General features: G+C 39.7%; 1 protein-coding gene across 3 annotated transcripts in view; it reads right to left on the bottom strand.

Moving 5' to 3' along the window:
• The window catches only part of LOC121275944 (solute carrier family 12 member 7-like), a 465,011-nt gene that overhangs the window by 295,275 nt on the left and 151,854 nt on the right, over positions 1–17,882 (bottom strand). For all 3 annotated transcript variants that reach the window (XM_041183838.1, XM_041183839.1, XM_041183841.1), the window contains exons 2-3: positions 8,674–8,768; positions 3,719–3,850 (exon numbers count right to left, since the gene is read on the bottom strand). In XM_041183838.1, coding sequence (XP_041039772.1) covers positions 3,719–3,850; positions 8,674–8,768 — 227 coding nt within the window. The remainder of the gene's footprint in view (positions 1–3,718; positions 3,851–8,673; positions 8,769–17,882) is intronic.

Raw genomic sequence — 17,882 nt, 5'->3', positions numbered from 1 at the left:
TAGCCAAGATCATAGGTATGGCTACACCAGGCACTTGGGTGGTGATTTGTTTTAATTCCCTTGCTGCAGCTCTTTGTCTATGAACTGAGGCAACTGACACATGTTAATATGGTCTGAATTGAATGGCTGCTTCCAACAGTAATGGACACAGGATAAATGTGTTAACCTTCCGTCATCTCAATTCTGTCCTGCCACTGGAAGAAATTCTGTACAACTCCACCTCAGTATGATCCAATTCATGCTTGGTGCCATTTTTATTTCTACAACAATAATTAAGGAGAGATAAATCAGAAGGCTTCATCAGACAACACTGGGCAGCATTCATCGTGAAGTGGTAGCACACAAGCCTCTGTGTCTGCAGACTGTGGGTTTAAGTCCCATAGAGACTTGAACACATAACCTAGGCTGACTCCCTCTGTACTTCACTGAGGTGTGTTACACTGTCAAAGGTGCCTGTCATTCAGATGTGATGTTAAAAATTTAAGCCTCAGTCCACCCTCTCAGGTGAATGTAAAAGATCCCACTACGTGATTCAAAGAATAGGGAAACTCTCCCCAATCCCCTGGCAACATTTATCCCTCAAACAAAACCACTAAAATAGGTCATCTGGTTATTTTCCTTATTGCTGGTTATGGTACCTTGCTGTGTACATACTGGCTGCTGGTTTTCTCTTACATTATAATTGTGGCTGCAATTCAAAAGTACTTCATTGGACGCGAAGCACTTTAGGATGTCCTGAGAACATGAAAATTGCTATATAAATGCAACTCTTTCTTACTGCATAGCAGAGGTAATAGTTACATACAGGGATAGTAGATGACAAATGGAGTACATTTCAAATTTAGAACACTATTTTTGATAGCTCTTTATCATTGCATAGCTTGGTCTATTTATAAACCTGAACAAATTTCTTGGTAGCAGTGAAACAGAAGTGTTTTGTCATGGATGCACCCAACATAGATATTTTTAACCACTGAGCCAAAAGAATGTTTTTATCCATTGTGTCAACAGAATGTGTCATGTCTACAGAAATACTGGCACTGGACAGGACACTTAGGCCGGAGACATATTTTACATTGTTTCCATGCAGCCTATAAGGCTGTTAGGAAAACAGAAAAAAATATCGGTCAGGCAAGATTGTTCAGTCAATTAGAGTGCATGATTGTGCACAGCAATCAGGAAATCAGAAGAAAAAAAGGGAAAAGTGAATGTAGATGTGAAATATAGGTGGTAACTAGAGATGGTCAAAGGGACAAATTTCAGGTGGAATGTCGAAAACAGCTAAAAACTGAACTTCAAAAAGCATGAAATGCACTACGATTGAGATTTCCATTCTGTCTGTCACTACCTATAAATAAAAGTATTAAAATCTCCAAGAATGTGGCCCTAGAGTGTGGGACATATTGAGCTATCTTTTCTTAAGATTTTTATTGTGTTTTAAAATGCACTTTTATTTGCTTTTCCATTTCTTTGATCGTCCGGTGGCAAACATTGCTCCTCAATGAGCAAGGGCTTGGTTGGTTCACCAACTCAAATCGTACTTCAATGACACCAGGAGATGCCTGAAGGAGATCCAGTGTGGCTGATCTTCCAGCCTTTATCCCTTGCCATTGTATCACGAATGCAACTCTGCCCCCAAAACTTCAGTTTTAGTACAACACAGATAAATGTTGCATTACTTACATTCTGCAGCTGTCCCTCACCTTTAATGCAGCTCAAGAGTCCACATGCTAAAACCCAGATGGAATAAATCAATGGACATCATTTAATGTCACATGGGTGATTTTTAACCTAAACCATCCAGCAGTAAACAGGCATGATCAAACAGGCCACCCATTTTACTTTCCATTGACTTCCAATATGTGGTGCCTGGTTGTTATACAGTGGTGTTCCCAGGGACTGGTATTAGGACCACTGCTCTTTTCAATAGATTTTTGGTGTACAGGGCATTATTTCCTTTATTGCAACTGACATGAAAATCAAAAATGTAGTAAACAACGGGGAAAATAGTAAAAGATTCTTTGGACGACATGAGGAGACTGGCGAAATAGGCAGGCACGACAGAAGAAATTTAACACAGAAGTCTGAAATTATGTAGTTTGTTAAGAAGAATGAGAAGAGCCAATATTAACCAAGTGATACAATTTTCAAAAGGATGCATGAACAGAGATCTTGGGTATATGCACACAAATCTTCTGAAGGTGGCAGAGTAAGTTGAGAAGGCTCTTAAAGTATTTATGATTCTTGGCTTTATTAATAGAAAAAGTATTAAAGCAAGGAAGTTATGCTAAAACTATCATAAAGCGCAGATAAGGCTTTGGCCAAAGTATTGCGTCTACAGAGGCAGCCAAGTGGCAAGGCGGGCTGGTTAAAAAGCTCACCTTGGCTCTTAGGGGCTTTGTCCTAATTGTTTGTTTTTATTTTAGGCCCCACAAACCCTCCATGTCTACTCTTGGCATTCCCATGCCTATTTATCCAGTATACAGAACCAACAAGAGTAACAATGCCACGCGTGGAACTGCTTAAAAAAAACATAATTTTCTTAAAAATAACTGCTGTAAAAACTCCATAAAAATGTCAATCAGAACTTTAAGGTATCAATAACAGAAGCTATAAACACTTGACGCCTCTATTCTTTTGCAAACAAACACCGAGCATTGACAAAAGAGAGAAATTACAGAAAAAGTAAACTCTTCACATAATTGTTTTATGGGAATCTGGGCTCCGTGCAGTGAAGTTTGACTACTAATATCAGAGTAATATGTTGTGGCTGAAAAGGGGCATTGACGTAAACATCAAGTATATTCAAAAACATGATTATGGAGCCGGAAAAGTTGGGTCACCTTATACGCCTGATTGGCTTATACTCCTCGATTTACGGTGGAGGTAAACATTTCAGGAGTGAAATTAGGAAATACTTCTTGATTCAAAGGGTGGTAAAAGTTAGGAAATCATCTGCAAATGGCAATTGATGTTAGGCCAATTGTTAATTTAAAATTGGATTGATAGATTTTTGTTAGCCAAAGGGATCAAGGAAAATGGGGCAAAGACAGGTATGTGGAGTTAGGTTGCTGATCATCCATGATCCAATCGAGTGACTGAACAAGACTGAGAGGCTAAATAGCTACTCCCACAATCCTACCTGGGTTATGCAGAGAGACCAATTACTGACCAACTCTTGATTCTCTCTCTCTCTCTCTGACACACACACTTTCCATCACACCCCATTGCCCCCATTAGGGAGAAGGACAAATACAATAGCCTTCTCAGCACAGCACAAACCAATAACCTCCTTCTGGGACACCTAGTGTTCAGTGCTCAAACAAGCAACTCTATCCCTCAATTTTTATTTAATAAAATGTTCACGACAAAGATAGGAGTGCATTTTATCCCACAGGTTCAGATGACAACAATTAGCCCTTCAAGCTTTGCTTTTGTGATCATGGTGCATCCCCAATCCTCTATGGGAAATTGCAACCTTAGTAGTCACTCCCAATTAGTTAGCAAATTCAGCTTCCCACCATTGCTTCAAGGTTTTAAAATATAAACATATTCTTGGTGTCTGAAAAAGCACAATGACAAACTGGATCATTTTCACATTAAGAGTTTACTCTTCCATTTATTCGGATTGAGTCACTACTAGGCAGCCTGCCAGGCAGCAATGGTTCTCAGCTATCACGCAAATCATATATTCCTCTTGAAGACCAAGTACATTTACCTTAATTTCTTTCTTTCTCGGCTCCTCATTGTTTTCTGCCTCCTCATGTTCTCGGACGCCCTGGGTAAGGTTGGTGTAGTTCGCCAGTCTGTTAAGCAGAGAGGAGACCATTGGGTTCCTATCCATTTCTTCCTGTTGAGTAAGGTCAGAACAATCACCTTATATTTTCATGTCAACAAACAATGCCCGATATTTCGTCCCCTAAAAGGGCAAAATTCAGCAAGACACAATCCAAGAGGATGTCAACAGTGCAGGAAATAGTCCACTATTCCAACATACTCCTAGTTGGTCTCCCACATTCTACCTTCTGTAAACTTGAGGTCTTCCAAAACTCTGCTGCCCCTGTCTAAACTCACATCAAGTCAATTACCCATTATCCTTCTGCTAGTGACCTACGTTGGCCCCTGGTCAAGCAACGTCTTGATTTTAAAATTCTCGTCCTTTTTCCAAATCACTCCATTGCCTCATCCCTCCCCACCTCTGTTGTTGTTGTTGTTGATGAAAGAGGATGAACAGAACCAATATTGTCTAGTAGTCCCTAGTCAAATCCCTCCTTGTGCCACTCTGATTGGAAAAACATACATAGAATGTATTCGGGACAATTTCTTAGAGCAGTAAATCTAGTGCCAACAAAACAGCAGGCTATTCTAGACCTGGTACTGTGCAATGAGACAGTATTAATCAACAACCTCATAGTAAAGGAGCCTCTAGGTGACAGCAATCATAATGTGATAGAATTTCACATTCAGTTTGAAGGTGAGAAGTATGGATCTAAGACTAGTGTTTGAAAACTAAATAAAAGGTAATTTATAAGGGTATGAAAGCAAAGATTGCTAAAGTGAACTAGGAAACTAGGTTAAAAGGTAGAAATACAGCAGCATACTTTTAAGGAGATATTTCCTAACACTCAGCAAAGATTTATGCCAGTGGGAAAGAAATACTCTGAGAAGGGTGCATCATCCATGGCTAATTAAAGAAGTTAAGGATAGTATCAAATTGAAAGAAACTGTACAAATCTGCAAAGATTAGTGATAGGTCGGAAGATTGGACAGATTTTAAGAACCAGTAAAGAATGACTAAAAAAGTAATAAGGAGGGAAAATTATAATATGAGAGAAAGCTAGCTAGGTAATAAGAGCTTCTACAAGTATTTAAATAGGAAAAGAGTAACGAAAGTAACTATTGGTGCTTAACGGAGAGAGAGAGAGAGTGTAAGAGTGGGAGAGAGATAGTGTGTCTGATGGATTGATGGTGGAAAACAAGGAAATGGTGAAAGTGTGGAATAGGTATTTTGTGTCTGACTTCATTGTAGAAGATTTAGAAAACTTCCCATTGAAAATCAAGAGGCGAAAGTGGAAGAGGAACTCAAAGCCATCACCATCACTAGGGAAAAGGTACTAGGAAAACCATTAGACAAAAAGGCTTGACAAGTCTCCAGGATCTGATGGCCTGCATCTTAGGGTCTTTAAGGAAGTTGCTGCAGAGATAGTAGAGGTCTTGGTTATAATTCTTCAAAATTCCTTAGATTCTGAAAGGATCCCAGATGATTTAGCAAATGTAACACCTATACTCAAGAAAGGAGACCGACAGAAAGCAGGAAACTATAGGCCAATTAGCCTGAACTCTGTTAAAGGGAAATTGTTAGAATCTATTATTAAGGAGGTTATGGCAGGATATTTAGAAAATCATAATAGCATCAGGCAGCATCAACATGGTTTTGTGAAAGAGAAACCATGTTTAACCAATGTATTAGAGTTCTTTGAGGAAGTAACGAGCAAGGTGAATAAAGGGGAACCTGTAAATGTGGTGTAGTTGGATTTCTAAAAAGATTTGACAAGATGCCACATCAAAGGTTACTAAATAAAACAGGAGCTCATGATATGGGGGTAACATATTAGCATGGATAAGTTAGCTAACTGGAAGCAGAGAGTAGGGATAAATGGGTCATTTTCAGGTTGATAAGATATGATGAGTGGAGTGCCACAGGGGTCAGTACTGGAAACTCAAGTTTTTACAACCTATATCAACGACTGGAATGAAGGGACCAACTATATGGTTGCCAAATTTGTCGATGACACAAAGATAGGTAGGAAAGTGAGGAGGTGAAGAGTCTACAAAGGGATATAGATTAACTGAGTAGCAAAAACGTGGCAGAGAGTATAATGTGGAAAAATGTAACTTGTCCACTTTGGCAGGAAGAATAGAAAAGCAGTATACTATTTATATTGAAAGGGGTTGCAGAACATGATGGTACAGAGGGATCTGGCTTTCCTGATACATGAATCACAACAAGTTAGTATGCAGGTACAGCAAGTGATTAGGAAGGCAAATGGAATTGTGGTGTTTATTGCAAGGGGAATGGAATATAAAAGTAGGAAGTTTTCCTGTAGCTGTACAAGGCCTTGATGAGACCACAAAAACAGAAAATGCTAGAAAAACTCAGCAGGTCTGACAGCACCTGTGGGGAGAGGAAAACAAAGTTAACATTTCGAGTCCGTATGGTCTTTCTTCAGAGACCCTTGATGAGACCACATCTAGAGTACTGTGTACAGTTTTGGTCTCTTTATTTGAAAAAAGATATAATTGCAGTAGAAACAGTTTGGAGAAGGGTCTCGACACTTCTGGGATGAAGGGCTTCTCCTATGAAGAAAGGCTGAACAGGTTGGCCCTATACCATTAGAGTTTAGAAGGATAAGAGATGATCTTATAGAAGATCCTGATGGGACTTGATAGGGTGGATACCGGGAGGATGTTTCCTCTTGTGGAGGAGACTAGAACTAGGAGAGACAATATAAGAGATCGCCCTTTTAAGACGGAGATGAGGAGAACTTTTTTCTCTGAGGGTCATTAGTCTGAGAAATTCTCTTCCCCAGAAAGCAATGGAGGCTGGGTAATAGAATTTATTCAAGAAAAAAAGTGTTAGATTATTGATAGACAGAGGAGTCAAGGGTTATGGGGGACAGATAGCAAAGCAGAGTTGAGACCACAATCAGACCAGCCATTTTCTTATCAAATGGCAGAGAGGCTCATAAGGGGTGAACAGCCCACTCCTGCTCCTAAGTCCTGTGTTCCTAGAAGACAACACTTGAACCCCGCCCCCCCGCTCCGCCTCCAACACTCCCCGTGCAATTAAATGAGGCGTTGATTCAGTTAATTCACATTTTCTTTTTAATCTTTTCACCTTGAATCTCAGGAGAAAATATTTTAACATACAACATCTCCTCACCATTGACTTGGAGCACGCTCGTCATGTGAGTGTGTTGCCAGGCTACCCTACTGCAGGCAAGATGTAAAGCAAACAAACAGTTGCATCCCCTGTACTTTCAACATACACGGTGACACATCCAGCAGGAGGAATGGATGCGAATCACACACAGAAACCCTACTTATTTGATTGGCCTCCACTGACACACGGACTGGCCAAGGTCGTATAATGCAAAATCAATGTATATGGGACATTTTGCTATGGTTCAGCTCAACACTGGCCGTGACATTCAACAAATTAATCATCAAGGAAGTTCATAATACAGCCATGCTGTGCCCATAGAGACTTTAGTTATATATGTTTTTTTTTGGCAATTTTCCATCCAGAGTTTATGACAGTGACTTGTCATTCTTCTGCAGGACAGAGGGTGTGATGATTGATGGGTAGCCTGCAGTTGCTCTACATTACAGAACACTGCACCAGAACTACATTAAGTTCTCAAATGCAACGTTCAAGTAAATGATGAAAATCCATTTTGTTCTCAACCACAAGCTTGTGAACCAAAGACCTGTATGCATCAGGGCACCAGAACAGGAGTAAGCAAGCTCCCTTAATCTTGAAATATTGATCATAATTCAGATACGGTGGGATAGTGAGTTATTGTTACTGGAATGAGTTCAAATCCTAACATGGCAATTGAGAATTTGAGTCCAGTCAAAAAATAACTGGAAATAAAAATCTGATATCAGGAAGCTGCATTAAAGGTCCAACTGGTTAACTAATGTTCTTTGGTGAAGGAAAACTGCCATCCTTAACCAATCTGGCCAATGTGACTCCAGTCACATACCAAACTGCCCTCTGCCTAGCAATCCACACAGTTGTATCAAACTGCTGCCAGCAACTTAAGAAATGGGTCACCATCACCTTTTTAGGGTAACAAATGCTTGTCTTGTAAATAACTCTCATGCCCGGAGAATGAATAAAACAAAATAATTAGGTTTGAATCTAAGGGCTACATTTTTCTCTCTTCATCCAGGTGTAAACTGGCAGTGGATTAGCTGCCCATTATGACAGTGAAAACTCGGCCATCTTGGTTCATGTGCAATGCTTGTGCAGCAACTTTAAATTTTATCGCAAACTCCATTGTTACAACAAAGGATCCCATTTAAAACATGATCCCATCATTCCTAGATTTTGATTGCCCTGCATTTTCCTATATTTTGTTTTTCCCTAACATTTGCATTTATTCCTGTCCTTATACAGTACAAAACTCTGCTGCCCATATCCTAATCTGCATTGTTCACCCATCACTGGTTTGGTAACCATCAAGCAATGCCTCATCTTTTAAAACCTCCATCATCATTTTCAAACCCTTCTATGGCCTTGTCCATCCCAACCTCGAACCTCCTCCAGTCCCACAACCCTTTGAGATTTCTGTACTCCCCCATTTCAGGCCTCTTATCGCCATGGATTTTCACCACTCCACCATTGGCAACCATGCCTTCAGCTTTCTCTAGGCCCTAAGATCTGGAACTACCTCCCTACACTTCTCCATCTCTCTCCTCCTGTAGACACTTCTTAAACCTTTGACTAAGCTTTTAGTCACCTAGCATATGTGGCTCGATGTCATGTTTTTGTCTAATTATGCTCCTGTGATGCCTTAGGAAATTTTACAACATTAAAAGATGCTTTAAAAATGCAAGTTGCTGTTCTTAATATTAAAAACACTATACAACAAAAAGGCTATTTACCTCAAAAAGTGCCAAGTTTTTCCCTTCATACAGGATTCCTTTGTCAATGTCTGTACTATTGATGAAAGGGCTGCTTTCTTTGGGAATTCCATCTCCTAGTTTAAATAAAATAAATATAATCAGTGTTTGAGGCAATGAAGAGTTTAACAATGTTAATCATTTAATGGTGCATTGATCCTGCTGATGAATAAATCATTATTAGTGTATTGCTGTGAATTGCTAATTGTTGCACAGCAAATTTACGTGGAATTTTTTTTTCAGTGATAATTTTTGATAGGCTGCAAGCATTTTATGACAGGCGATTTTCACAATAAATTGCTTTAGAAATGTACAGCTCCTATAATACAATTCCACTTTTACCATTATCTTCCAAAATGCATGATGAGCAATTAACAGTGGTTACAGAGGAGTTTATGTTGATTCAAGTACTCATACATATCATAATCAACTCATTACTATAACCCATTAAACACAACAGGGCTTCACCCTAAGTAGTGGAGCGTTTGGTTAGCCTTCAACCAATACCTTCCTACAAAAATATTACAGCTTTATTTAGCCTGCTAATGAGCTGGAGTGGGAGAGCGCAAATGTGTTGTTTATGCCAATGGTCCTTATTTTCCACACACACAGACACACACAAAAGCACAAATATTTTAAATTATCCGGTGTTAACATGCAAACAGATTCCACAGTTCGCTCATTCCCTGCATGGTGCACTTGTTTTTCTCAATGTCCAAATATTGCTGGGAGGAAGTACTCAAATTCATTGTTACTATGGTAACTACCTTTTGCCAATTCCAATTCCTGTTGGGAAAGGGTACAGTAGAACATTGATTGGGTTATAATTGTGGTTTGAGTTCTGCCAAATTTTATTTTTATTAATGGAAGTTCATTGAAACCCTTAATTAGCAGCTCCAGATCCCTAAGTATAGAAATAGTTGAAAAATATAGATTTAATTTAAAAATTAGACATCACATCTACATATTGAACACATTCTCAACCATTCATTCAAAGATATAGATTTATGTCTGACAGTATTCCAATCTATCCAGTTTGGACTCAGAGCTTGGAAGTATTAAAACAAAACAGCTTAGCCCAAAAGGTTGTACCCTCTCCAGAGTTAAATTACTGTGGGCTTAATTTCCACTACAGAACTTGAGCATCTTACCAACCCTCCCTCAGTGCTGCACTGGAGGTGCCAACATCTGGATGAGATTTTAAATGGCAGTCCCATCTTTCCTCTTATATAAAAGATACGACAACAACAACACTATTTGAAGAGCAGTAGAGGTCCTGTCCTGGCCAACATATATTTATTAACAGTTTAATTGTCCATTTATCTCACCGTTGTTTTTGGATCTTGCTTAGGGTTGTCAACTGGCCATTTGGTCTAAGCCAATGTTCATTATCCATACAAGCATCCTCCCATTGAACTTCATCTAACCTGGCCAGCATTTCCTTTTACTCACTCCCTTCTCCCTCATGTACTTATCTAGCTTCCCCTTAAATTCACCTATGCTATTTGATATGGCCACATACATAGAGGTAAGTGTAGAAGTATCCTCACCAGAGCTAGTAGTATTTTAAACAAAGACAGATACCTAGTTAAAATATCTGAAAATTGAGAATGAAATTTCCTATTACTGTTGAATATGAGCAACTTTACTTTTTTCAAATATACAGGAATGCTTTCTTGTAAAAACACAGGATTTGAGAGCATGATTGAGGCTGGCATTCCTAGTGGTTTACTGAGGAAGAGCTGCATTGTCAGAGATGTTGCTTTGAGATAAGTTACCTCTCCTCAGGTGGATCCCACAGCACTGTTAAGAAGGGAAGAAGGGAATTCTCTCCAGTTTTCCAGCCAAATTTATCCCCTAACCTAACACCAAAGATAGATTAACACGTCATTTATTTCTGCTTATAGGACATTGCTGTGTAATTTGGCTGCCACATTTTCTACATTACAGCGGTGACTGCAATTCAAAAGCTGTGAAGTGCAATGAAGGTGCTGTAAAAATGCAAATTTTTTCTTTTAAAATACACTGATATTGTAAAACTTTATTGTACATTTTGCTTGTGAAAACATTTATTTTCACTCTCGTCAAGAAAGCCAAGTCCACAGCTCATAAACAAAGCATTTCTGGAGTTCAGCCACAATTTAATGGTTTTGTTGACTCAATTTCAGGTGGATTTCTAGTTCAATGGCTCACAAGGTCAACTGGAGGCAAGGCCGATTTCTTACTGAGCTGCACTGGCTCCAGGTCCAAACTCAATTTTAAAATTCCCTGCTGTTTGCAAATCCCTCCATGGCCTTGTCCCTTCCCATTTCTGGAAGCACCCATACAACCCTCCCAGATCTGTGTTGCTTCAATTCTGACCTCTTGTGCAACCTTGACTTAATTTCTTCCATCATTTCACAACCATAATTTCAATTATCATGCTCTTTGCCCCCCTACTTGTCTTTCCTCCTTTAAAATGCTCCATTAAAACCCCTCTTTGATCAAGATGTTGCTCATCTCATGTTTAAAGTTTTGTTTGCTAATGCTCCTGCGAAGCAACTTGGGATGTTTTGTTACGTAAAAGGTGCAATATAATGAAGCTGTTGTGGTTTACTAATCAAAGACACCACTCATTTTCAGGAAGTATGAGACATTTAAGGGGAAGTTAGGTAAGAACAGAAGGAAGAACGGAACAGAGGGATTGCTGATGGAGTGAGATGAAGTATATACAATAAAGTTTTACAATATCAGTGTATTTTAAAAGAAAAAAATTGCATTTTTACAGCACCATCAGTGCACTTCACAGCTTTTGAATTGCAGTCACCGCTGTAATGTAGAAAATGTGGCAGCCAAATTACACAGCAATGTCCTATAAGCAGAAGTAAATGACGTGTTAATCTATCTTTGGTGTTAGGCTAGGGGATAAATTTGGCTGGAAAACTGGAGAGAATTCCCTTCTTCCCTTCTATATATGGAGAGAGAGGAGTGGTCATGTGGAGCATAAACACCAGCAGATACCGGTTTGACCCAGGACCGGTTTCTGTGTTGTACGCTCTACCAGTGGTTCCCAAACTGTGGCAAGCTCCCCTCCAGAGTCTGCACCCTGCACATGTCTCCATCTCTCTCTCTCTCTCTCCAGGCCACGCTTCTACGCGTGGCTGCATCACTGAGTCCCGAAGCTAGATCCCGACTGTGAACCCGGCAGCAACACCTCCACCGCCCAGCTGCAGCCTGTCTGAGCCCAATCCCATCACCCTGGTGCTGCCAACTAACCTGGGCTCCCACATCAGCCATCTCAAGATCCTCAACATAAGGTCCAAGGTCCATGAGCAGGAGCAGCTCAGTTAAGTAATGGATTGACGAGTGTAAAAATGTTATTTTATGAAAAGTACTTTAAAACACATCCACATTTATATGGAGTATTATATGTTTAATCATTGGCCGGAATTTTACAGCCCCATTGCGATGGGGACTGGGCCGTAAAATGCGGCCAGCCTTTCTAAATTCCATTGACAGGATTTTCCCCTCATCGGGTGGGTGGGTCCGGGAATAGCTGCGAGATGGACCACCGCCCACAATTGGGCTCTGACCGCGATTTCACTTTGGCTGGTCAAGAGACTCAGCGCTGCTGGGGTCAGGAGGAGTGTGAGCGCTGAAGCCTGAAAGTCCCTGAAGGCACAGAGCTGCCTTAGGAAGCAGAAGAACTTTAAAACTGAAAAATAAACTTATTACAAATGATACAAAAATGTCCCCACATGTGACTCAGTCACATGAAGAGGGACATGTTAAAAATGACGTTAATAAATTTTTTTTGGTAACCATTGAAAACCTCAACCCACCTGTGGATGAGGTTTCATAAAAAATGCAAAGGCCGCCAAGCTTACCCGCCCAAACGGTTGAGCAGAAAGTGAAAAATACAAATTAATTACTTAAGGGTCTTAATAGGCCTCTTAATTGTTGGTGAGCGCGCTGCCGCCTCTCACATGCGCCCACCAACCGAAAGATCACAAGAATGCGCGATGACATCAGGGCGCTCTGGCGACATCGTCGCGCACGATTTCACTCCCGTTCGGGTCAGGTGCGTACCCAACCACGGGGCAAAAAAATTCTGCCCCATTGATTTTGGCGGGAATGTAAAACCCCACTGCTGTAAAGTTACACCCGTTATAAACCGAATGTTGCTATGCTGTTTTATTGCTGTTTTCTTTTCGTTGGCATCTAGGGTTGCATCAATTTTCAAGTGTTAAAATGGGGTTCTATTGGAAAATAGTTTGGGAAATGCTGCTTTATGCAATTCAATAGACTCTACACCTGCCAACAGCTTATACCTAATTTAGACTTTTCAAACATTCATTTTAACTTAAGAAAAATACTGTGGATGCTGGAAATAAAAGCAGAAAATTCAGTCAACACTCATCAAATCTCGCTGAATGTTTCAGGTCAATGACCTGGTGAAATGTCAGCAAACTGAAACATCAACTCTGCTTCCCTCTTCACAGATGGTGCCTGACCCATGTCCTTCCAAGATTTTGTGTTCTGTTTTTATTTCATTTTAACTTGGTTGTTAATATGAGCCATTAGGAATATAAATTAGTCTTGGGCTCCATGCAAAACAGCAAATTGGCAACTCGTCATCATTGGAAAAGAAAATTGGACAGAGTGCAAAACTGTCCATCAACTCATTTTGCACATTGGCCCCAGATATTTTTTCTTTATTTCTAAATTTAATCAATACTTTGGAGGTGTGTGGGGCGGGGGGGGGGGGGGAGAGTGGGGAAGACCTATTCACAAAGGGCCAAGTCAGCCCACTAATTACTTTCAACATTCATTAACAATATTGCTTTCTTAATAATGGTAGCTCCTGTTATAACTCTGCCCATTATGTTTGGAGTGAAAAACTGAAGACACTGACTGGACTTTAAAATCAGGAGGAGAGGTTGGCATCGTGGTAATGTCACTGGACCAGTGATTCAGATGCCCAGGCTAATGCTTGGGACACGAGTTCAAATGCCATCACAGCAGCTGGTGGAATTTAAATTCAATTAATAAAATCTGGAATTGAAATGGCCTGTAATTTCAGTAATAGTGACCATGAAACTATTATTGATTGTTCAAAAAATCCATCTGGTTTACTAATGTCCTATAAAGAAGGAAATCTGCCATCATTACTCTGTCTGGCCTACATGACTCCAGATCCACAGCAAAATGGTAGACTCTTAACTACCCACTGAAATGGGAAGCAATTGCTGGCCTTGCCAGTGATGCCCACATCCCACGAAAGAATTTTTAAAAGTCAACTGGTCACTTGTTTCCTTAACCCTCAACTTCATTTACCTGCTTTGGTTCAATGTCTTGTGATACCATGATCTAACAAAAATCTATTTCAATTTATTTCTATGGGAAGCTCCAATTGAATCAACATCTAGTCTTTTAGGGGAAAGTGTTCCAGGTTTCTTCATCCTTTGCATGAAGAAGTGCTTCCTAATTTCACTCCTAAATGGCCTGTAATTTTAAGGTTATGCCCCTTGCTCATAATTCTGCCACCAGATGAAATAATTTCCTGAAACCTAATCAAATGCCAAATATTTTGGAGCACTGTGATTAGACAAGCCCTAAACCTTAACTCAAGGAAATATAAACCAAGTTTATGCAACTGGCCCTCATTTTAATCCTTTACGCTCCAGTATCATTTGACAAATCTGTGCCACAACCCCTCAAAAGCCTATACATTCTTCCTGAGGTTCAGTAAACCAAAATCAAACACTTTTCTCCAGATAGGATCTGACCAAAGGTTCTGCGCAACTGAAGCATTACTTCCTCGCATTCATAATCCAAACTCAAGATGAAATCAAACATTCCTCTAGCTTTTCTTGATTACTTTTTTTTTTAAACAGTACACTAATTTTTAGTCATCTGACTACAGTGGTTCTCTCCCAGAGTTCTGTAAGAGTGGGATACGGTGGCTCTTAGAATTGCCCTCCTTACCTTTGGAAGCTCTGACTTCTACTCAGTATCTCAGTGGCAAATTTAAGAGCAGGAAGCTTCCCCATATGGAGAAAATTGGCAAGCATCCAACTGCTGCAGAGCATCATAGCTTCAAGGCCAACCCACCAATTACAAAACTTTGAATTTCCCAATTTTTCAAGTATGATTTCATCAGGCACTATTTATCTATTACATCATCAAATTAACAGTACAGAACCAGGCCATTCAGCCCAACAGGTTTATTCTTTACACGAGCCTCCTAATCACCTAACTTCATCTATTGGGATAGTCTTCTATGCCTTTTTCCTTTGTGTACTTAGCATAGACCCATTTAACGGCAAGCTAGATATTTACCCAGAGTGGTGGGAACTTGCTACCACATGGAGGTGAAGTAGTTTTCTATACTCCTTATTAAAATTATTAGTGGCTATCTTGCATTTATGATCTCTAGTTTTGAACTCTGCATAAGTGAAATCAATCTACATTTACCTAATGAATTTCTTCATAACTTTAAGACATAAAACAGATTATCCCCTTAGCCTTCTCCTTAAGAAATGAGCTCCAAGCAGTTTAGTCTTCCCTGATAGTTATAACCTCCTAGTTCTAATTTTATCCTTGCACATCTTTTTGCACATTCTCAAATAGCTACATCATCTTTTGTATTTATATATTAAAAAATAGTTTTCTATGTCTTTTGCAACAACTTAAGAGTTAGCCAGAAAAATCAAAGGTTATCTGATTTGTTGGAGAGAATGACTTATTATTGTTTGTAATAACAGCCAGTAAATTGGGTTGAGAAAAATTGTGACACCAGCTGAGGCAAAGACAAAAATAAAATGAAACAACGGGATATAAAGTTGGGCACAGTTCCCATCGAGCGTTATCGGCAATTTGGGTTTAAATTCCGCTTGAATTTGCACTGGTTTTCCAAATTCAGTTATAGTTTACATTTCTGTCCAAACTCACTTGCATAAACAAAAATTTAAAGTCTTCCATAAATCAGCAGAGTCTGGCAATGTAATAGAAAACATTTTTGTTGCTTAAAAAATAGTTGATTTATTTAAGAGTGGTAACTTGGTGCAGTTTTATTGCTAGTGCTTTTTTTGTGATAAATTTCAGCTATAAGAGCGTCTTGACCACCATCTGTAAGTAACCCGATTTTAAGATCAGTAGATAGGACATTAAAAATATCAAACAATTTATTAAGTACATTGGTGCACAATGCAGTCAGTTTCTTAGTAAATTAAAACATTGTTTTGCCAGTAAAAGCCTTGGAAACGTACCTATTAGCGCCTCTATGCCTAAAGCAAGTTTAACTTGAAGAGGCACTTTGAATGTGCCTGTTTGCGACAATTCATTACTTCGACTGGGGGGCATGATCAGGAGTGGGGCCATTTTCAAGCACAATGGTTTTAAACTAGCATTCAGGATTGTGAAAATTCAATTTACACACAACAAACCTGTGCTTAAAAGTCCATAGTTTTTTTTAATATACTGGTTTGATCAATTTCACATGCATTATCCTTGCAAAACCACGCAAACTACCGGAAACTCGAGGACACTTTACTCACGAAGAACAAAGATTGCTTTTTTTTTTGCAATAAATGAAAATGCTTCTACACTAAAATTTATACACAACCTACATATTTATCTCACTGTGCCAAAGGGAATGATGCTGCAAAAACTGAAACAGCACGGCATCAGACTCTTCAGTCAAATCACTTTCCTTTTAAACTCACTCGTAAAAGACACATGGCAATAAACGTTGAAGAGCAAGATTTCAGGGGCAGATAAGCAAGAATGGAATGATTTCACGCTTCATTAACACTGCAGGTACTGATCAAGAGCAATACCTAGTTTACAGGTTCCAGTCAGGCAGTATCAGCTCTTTAGCCCAACAATAACATCAACTCTTTGAAGTAGGAGAGTATCCTGCAGTTTACTGTGATTAGTGCATGGGGACATATATGTGCAGAGCTCTTCCCTCAGCAAAGCTAAACTTGAAGCATTTAAATTGCAGACAGTAGGTTTTTGAAAATATTCAGAACATCCCAGGGGACCTCCAAGTACTTCTTAAATCCTCATTGGAAATGACGGTGGAACTAACTGAAGGAGAATTTCACCAACAACTTGCATTTCTATAGCAAGTTTAATGTAGTAAAAAGGTCCCAAGGTGCTTCACATGAGAATAAACCAGATATTAAAAAAAACTGTCAAAAAAATGGATGCTGATGAAAGTTGTGTCTTTAAAAGAGCCAGCACCTTCCAAATCTGCGACCTCTACCACCTAAAAGGACAAGAGCAGCAGGTGCATCGAATACCACCACTTGCAAGTTGCCCTCTAAATCACTCACCACCCCGACTTGAACTATGTACTCATTCCCTCAGTGTCACTGGGTCAAAATCCTGGAATTCTCTTCTTAACAGTACCATTGGTGTACCACAGCACATGGACTGCAGCGGTTCAAGAAGGCAGCTCAGCAACCACCTTCTCGAGGGAAATTAGAGATGGAGAATAATAGCCAGTAATGTCAACATCCTGTGAAACAAGAAAAGAAAGAAAGAGCAGTAGAGGTGCAGAGAAATTTAGGGAGGGAATTCCAAAGCTAAGGGTCTAGATGACAGAAAGCACAGCAGCTAATGGCGGGGCAAAGAGAGCACAGTTGCAGAAGAGAGATGATTCACTTGTCTAGATTCAGACTAGGGCCCAATTTATATGCCCCTATCCAAGATTTGAGTACATAATCGAAGCGCTTGGCCTAAATAGCCAAGTGGTTATGGTACTGGGCTTGTAACCCCAAGATCAAGAGTTCAAATCTCACAATGGCAAACTATGAAACAATGTAACTTCATCTGAATAGGAACAGATGGAAACGTGTTTGTACTCGAAAGAGTTACATAATCGAAGCTAATATATCAAGGAGGGAGTGTTGCACTTTTCAAGGCGCTGTCTTTCAACACCGACAACAACTTCTCACAAATATCTTGCCTCTAACATAATAAAACCTCCAAAGGTGCTTCATAGGGGCATTATAAGACAAAATATGCCACCAAGCCTCACCAGGAGATATTAAACCAGATGACCAGAGGCTTGGTCAGAGAGGCAGGTTTTAAGCTTTCAGATGAGACATTATATGGAGGCTTTACCTGCCTTTTTAGGTGGATGATAAAGATCCCAAAGTGCCCTCCAAAGAGGAACAAGGTCTTCTGGTCATGTGGTTGTG

This window comes from Carcharodon carcharias, chromosome 3 (assembly GCF_017639515.1).
Source record: "Carcharodon carcharias isolate sCarCar2 chromosome 3, sCarCar2.pri, whole genome shotgun sequence".
NCBI classification, from domain to species: domain Eukaryota; kingdom Metazoa; phylum Chordata; class Chondrichthyes; order Lamniformes; family Lamnidae; genus Carcharodon; species Carcharodon carcharias.
The sequence above is the reverse complement of the archived record's forward strand: the minus strand, read 5'-3'. Positions and strand labels throughout refer to the sequence as shown.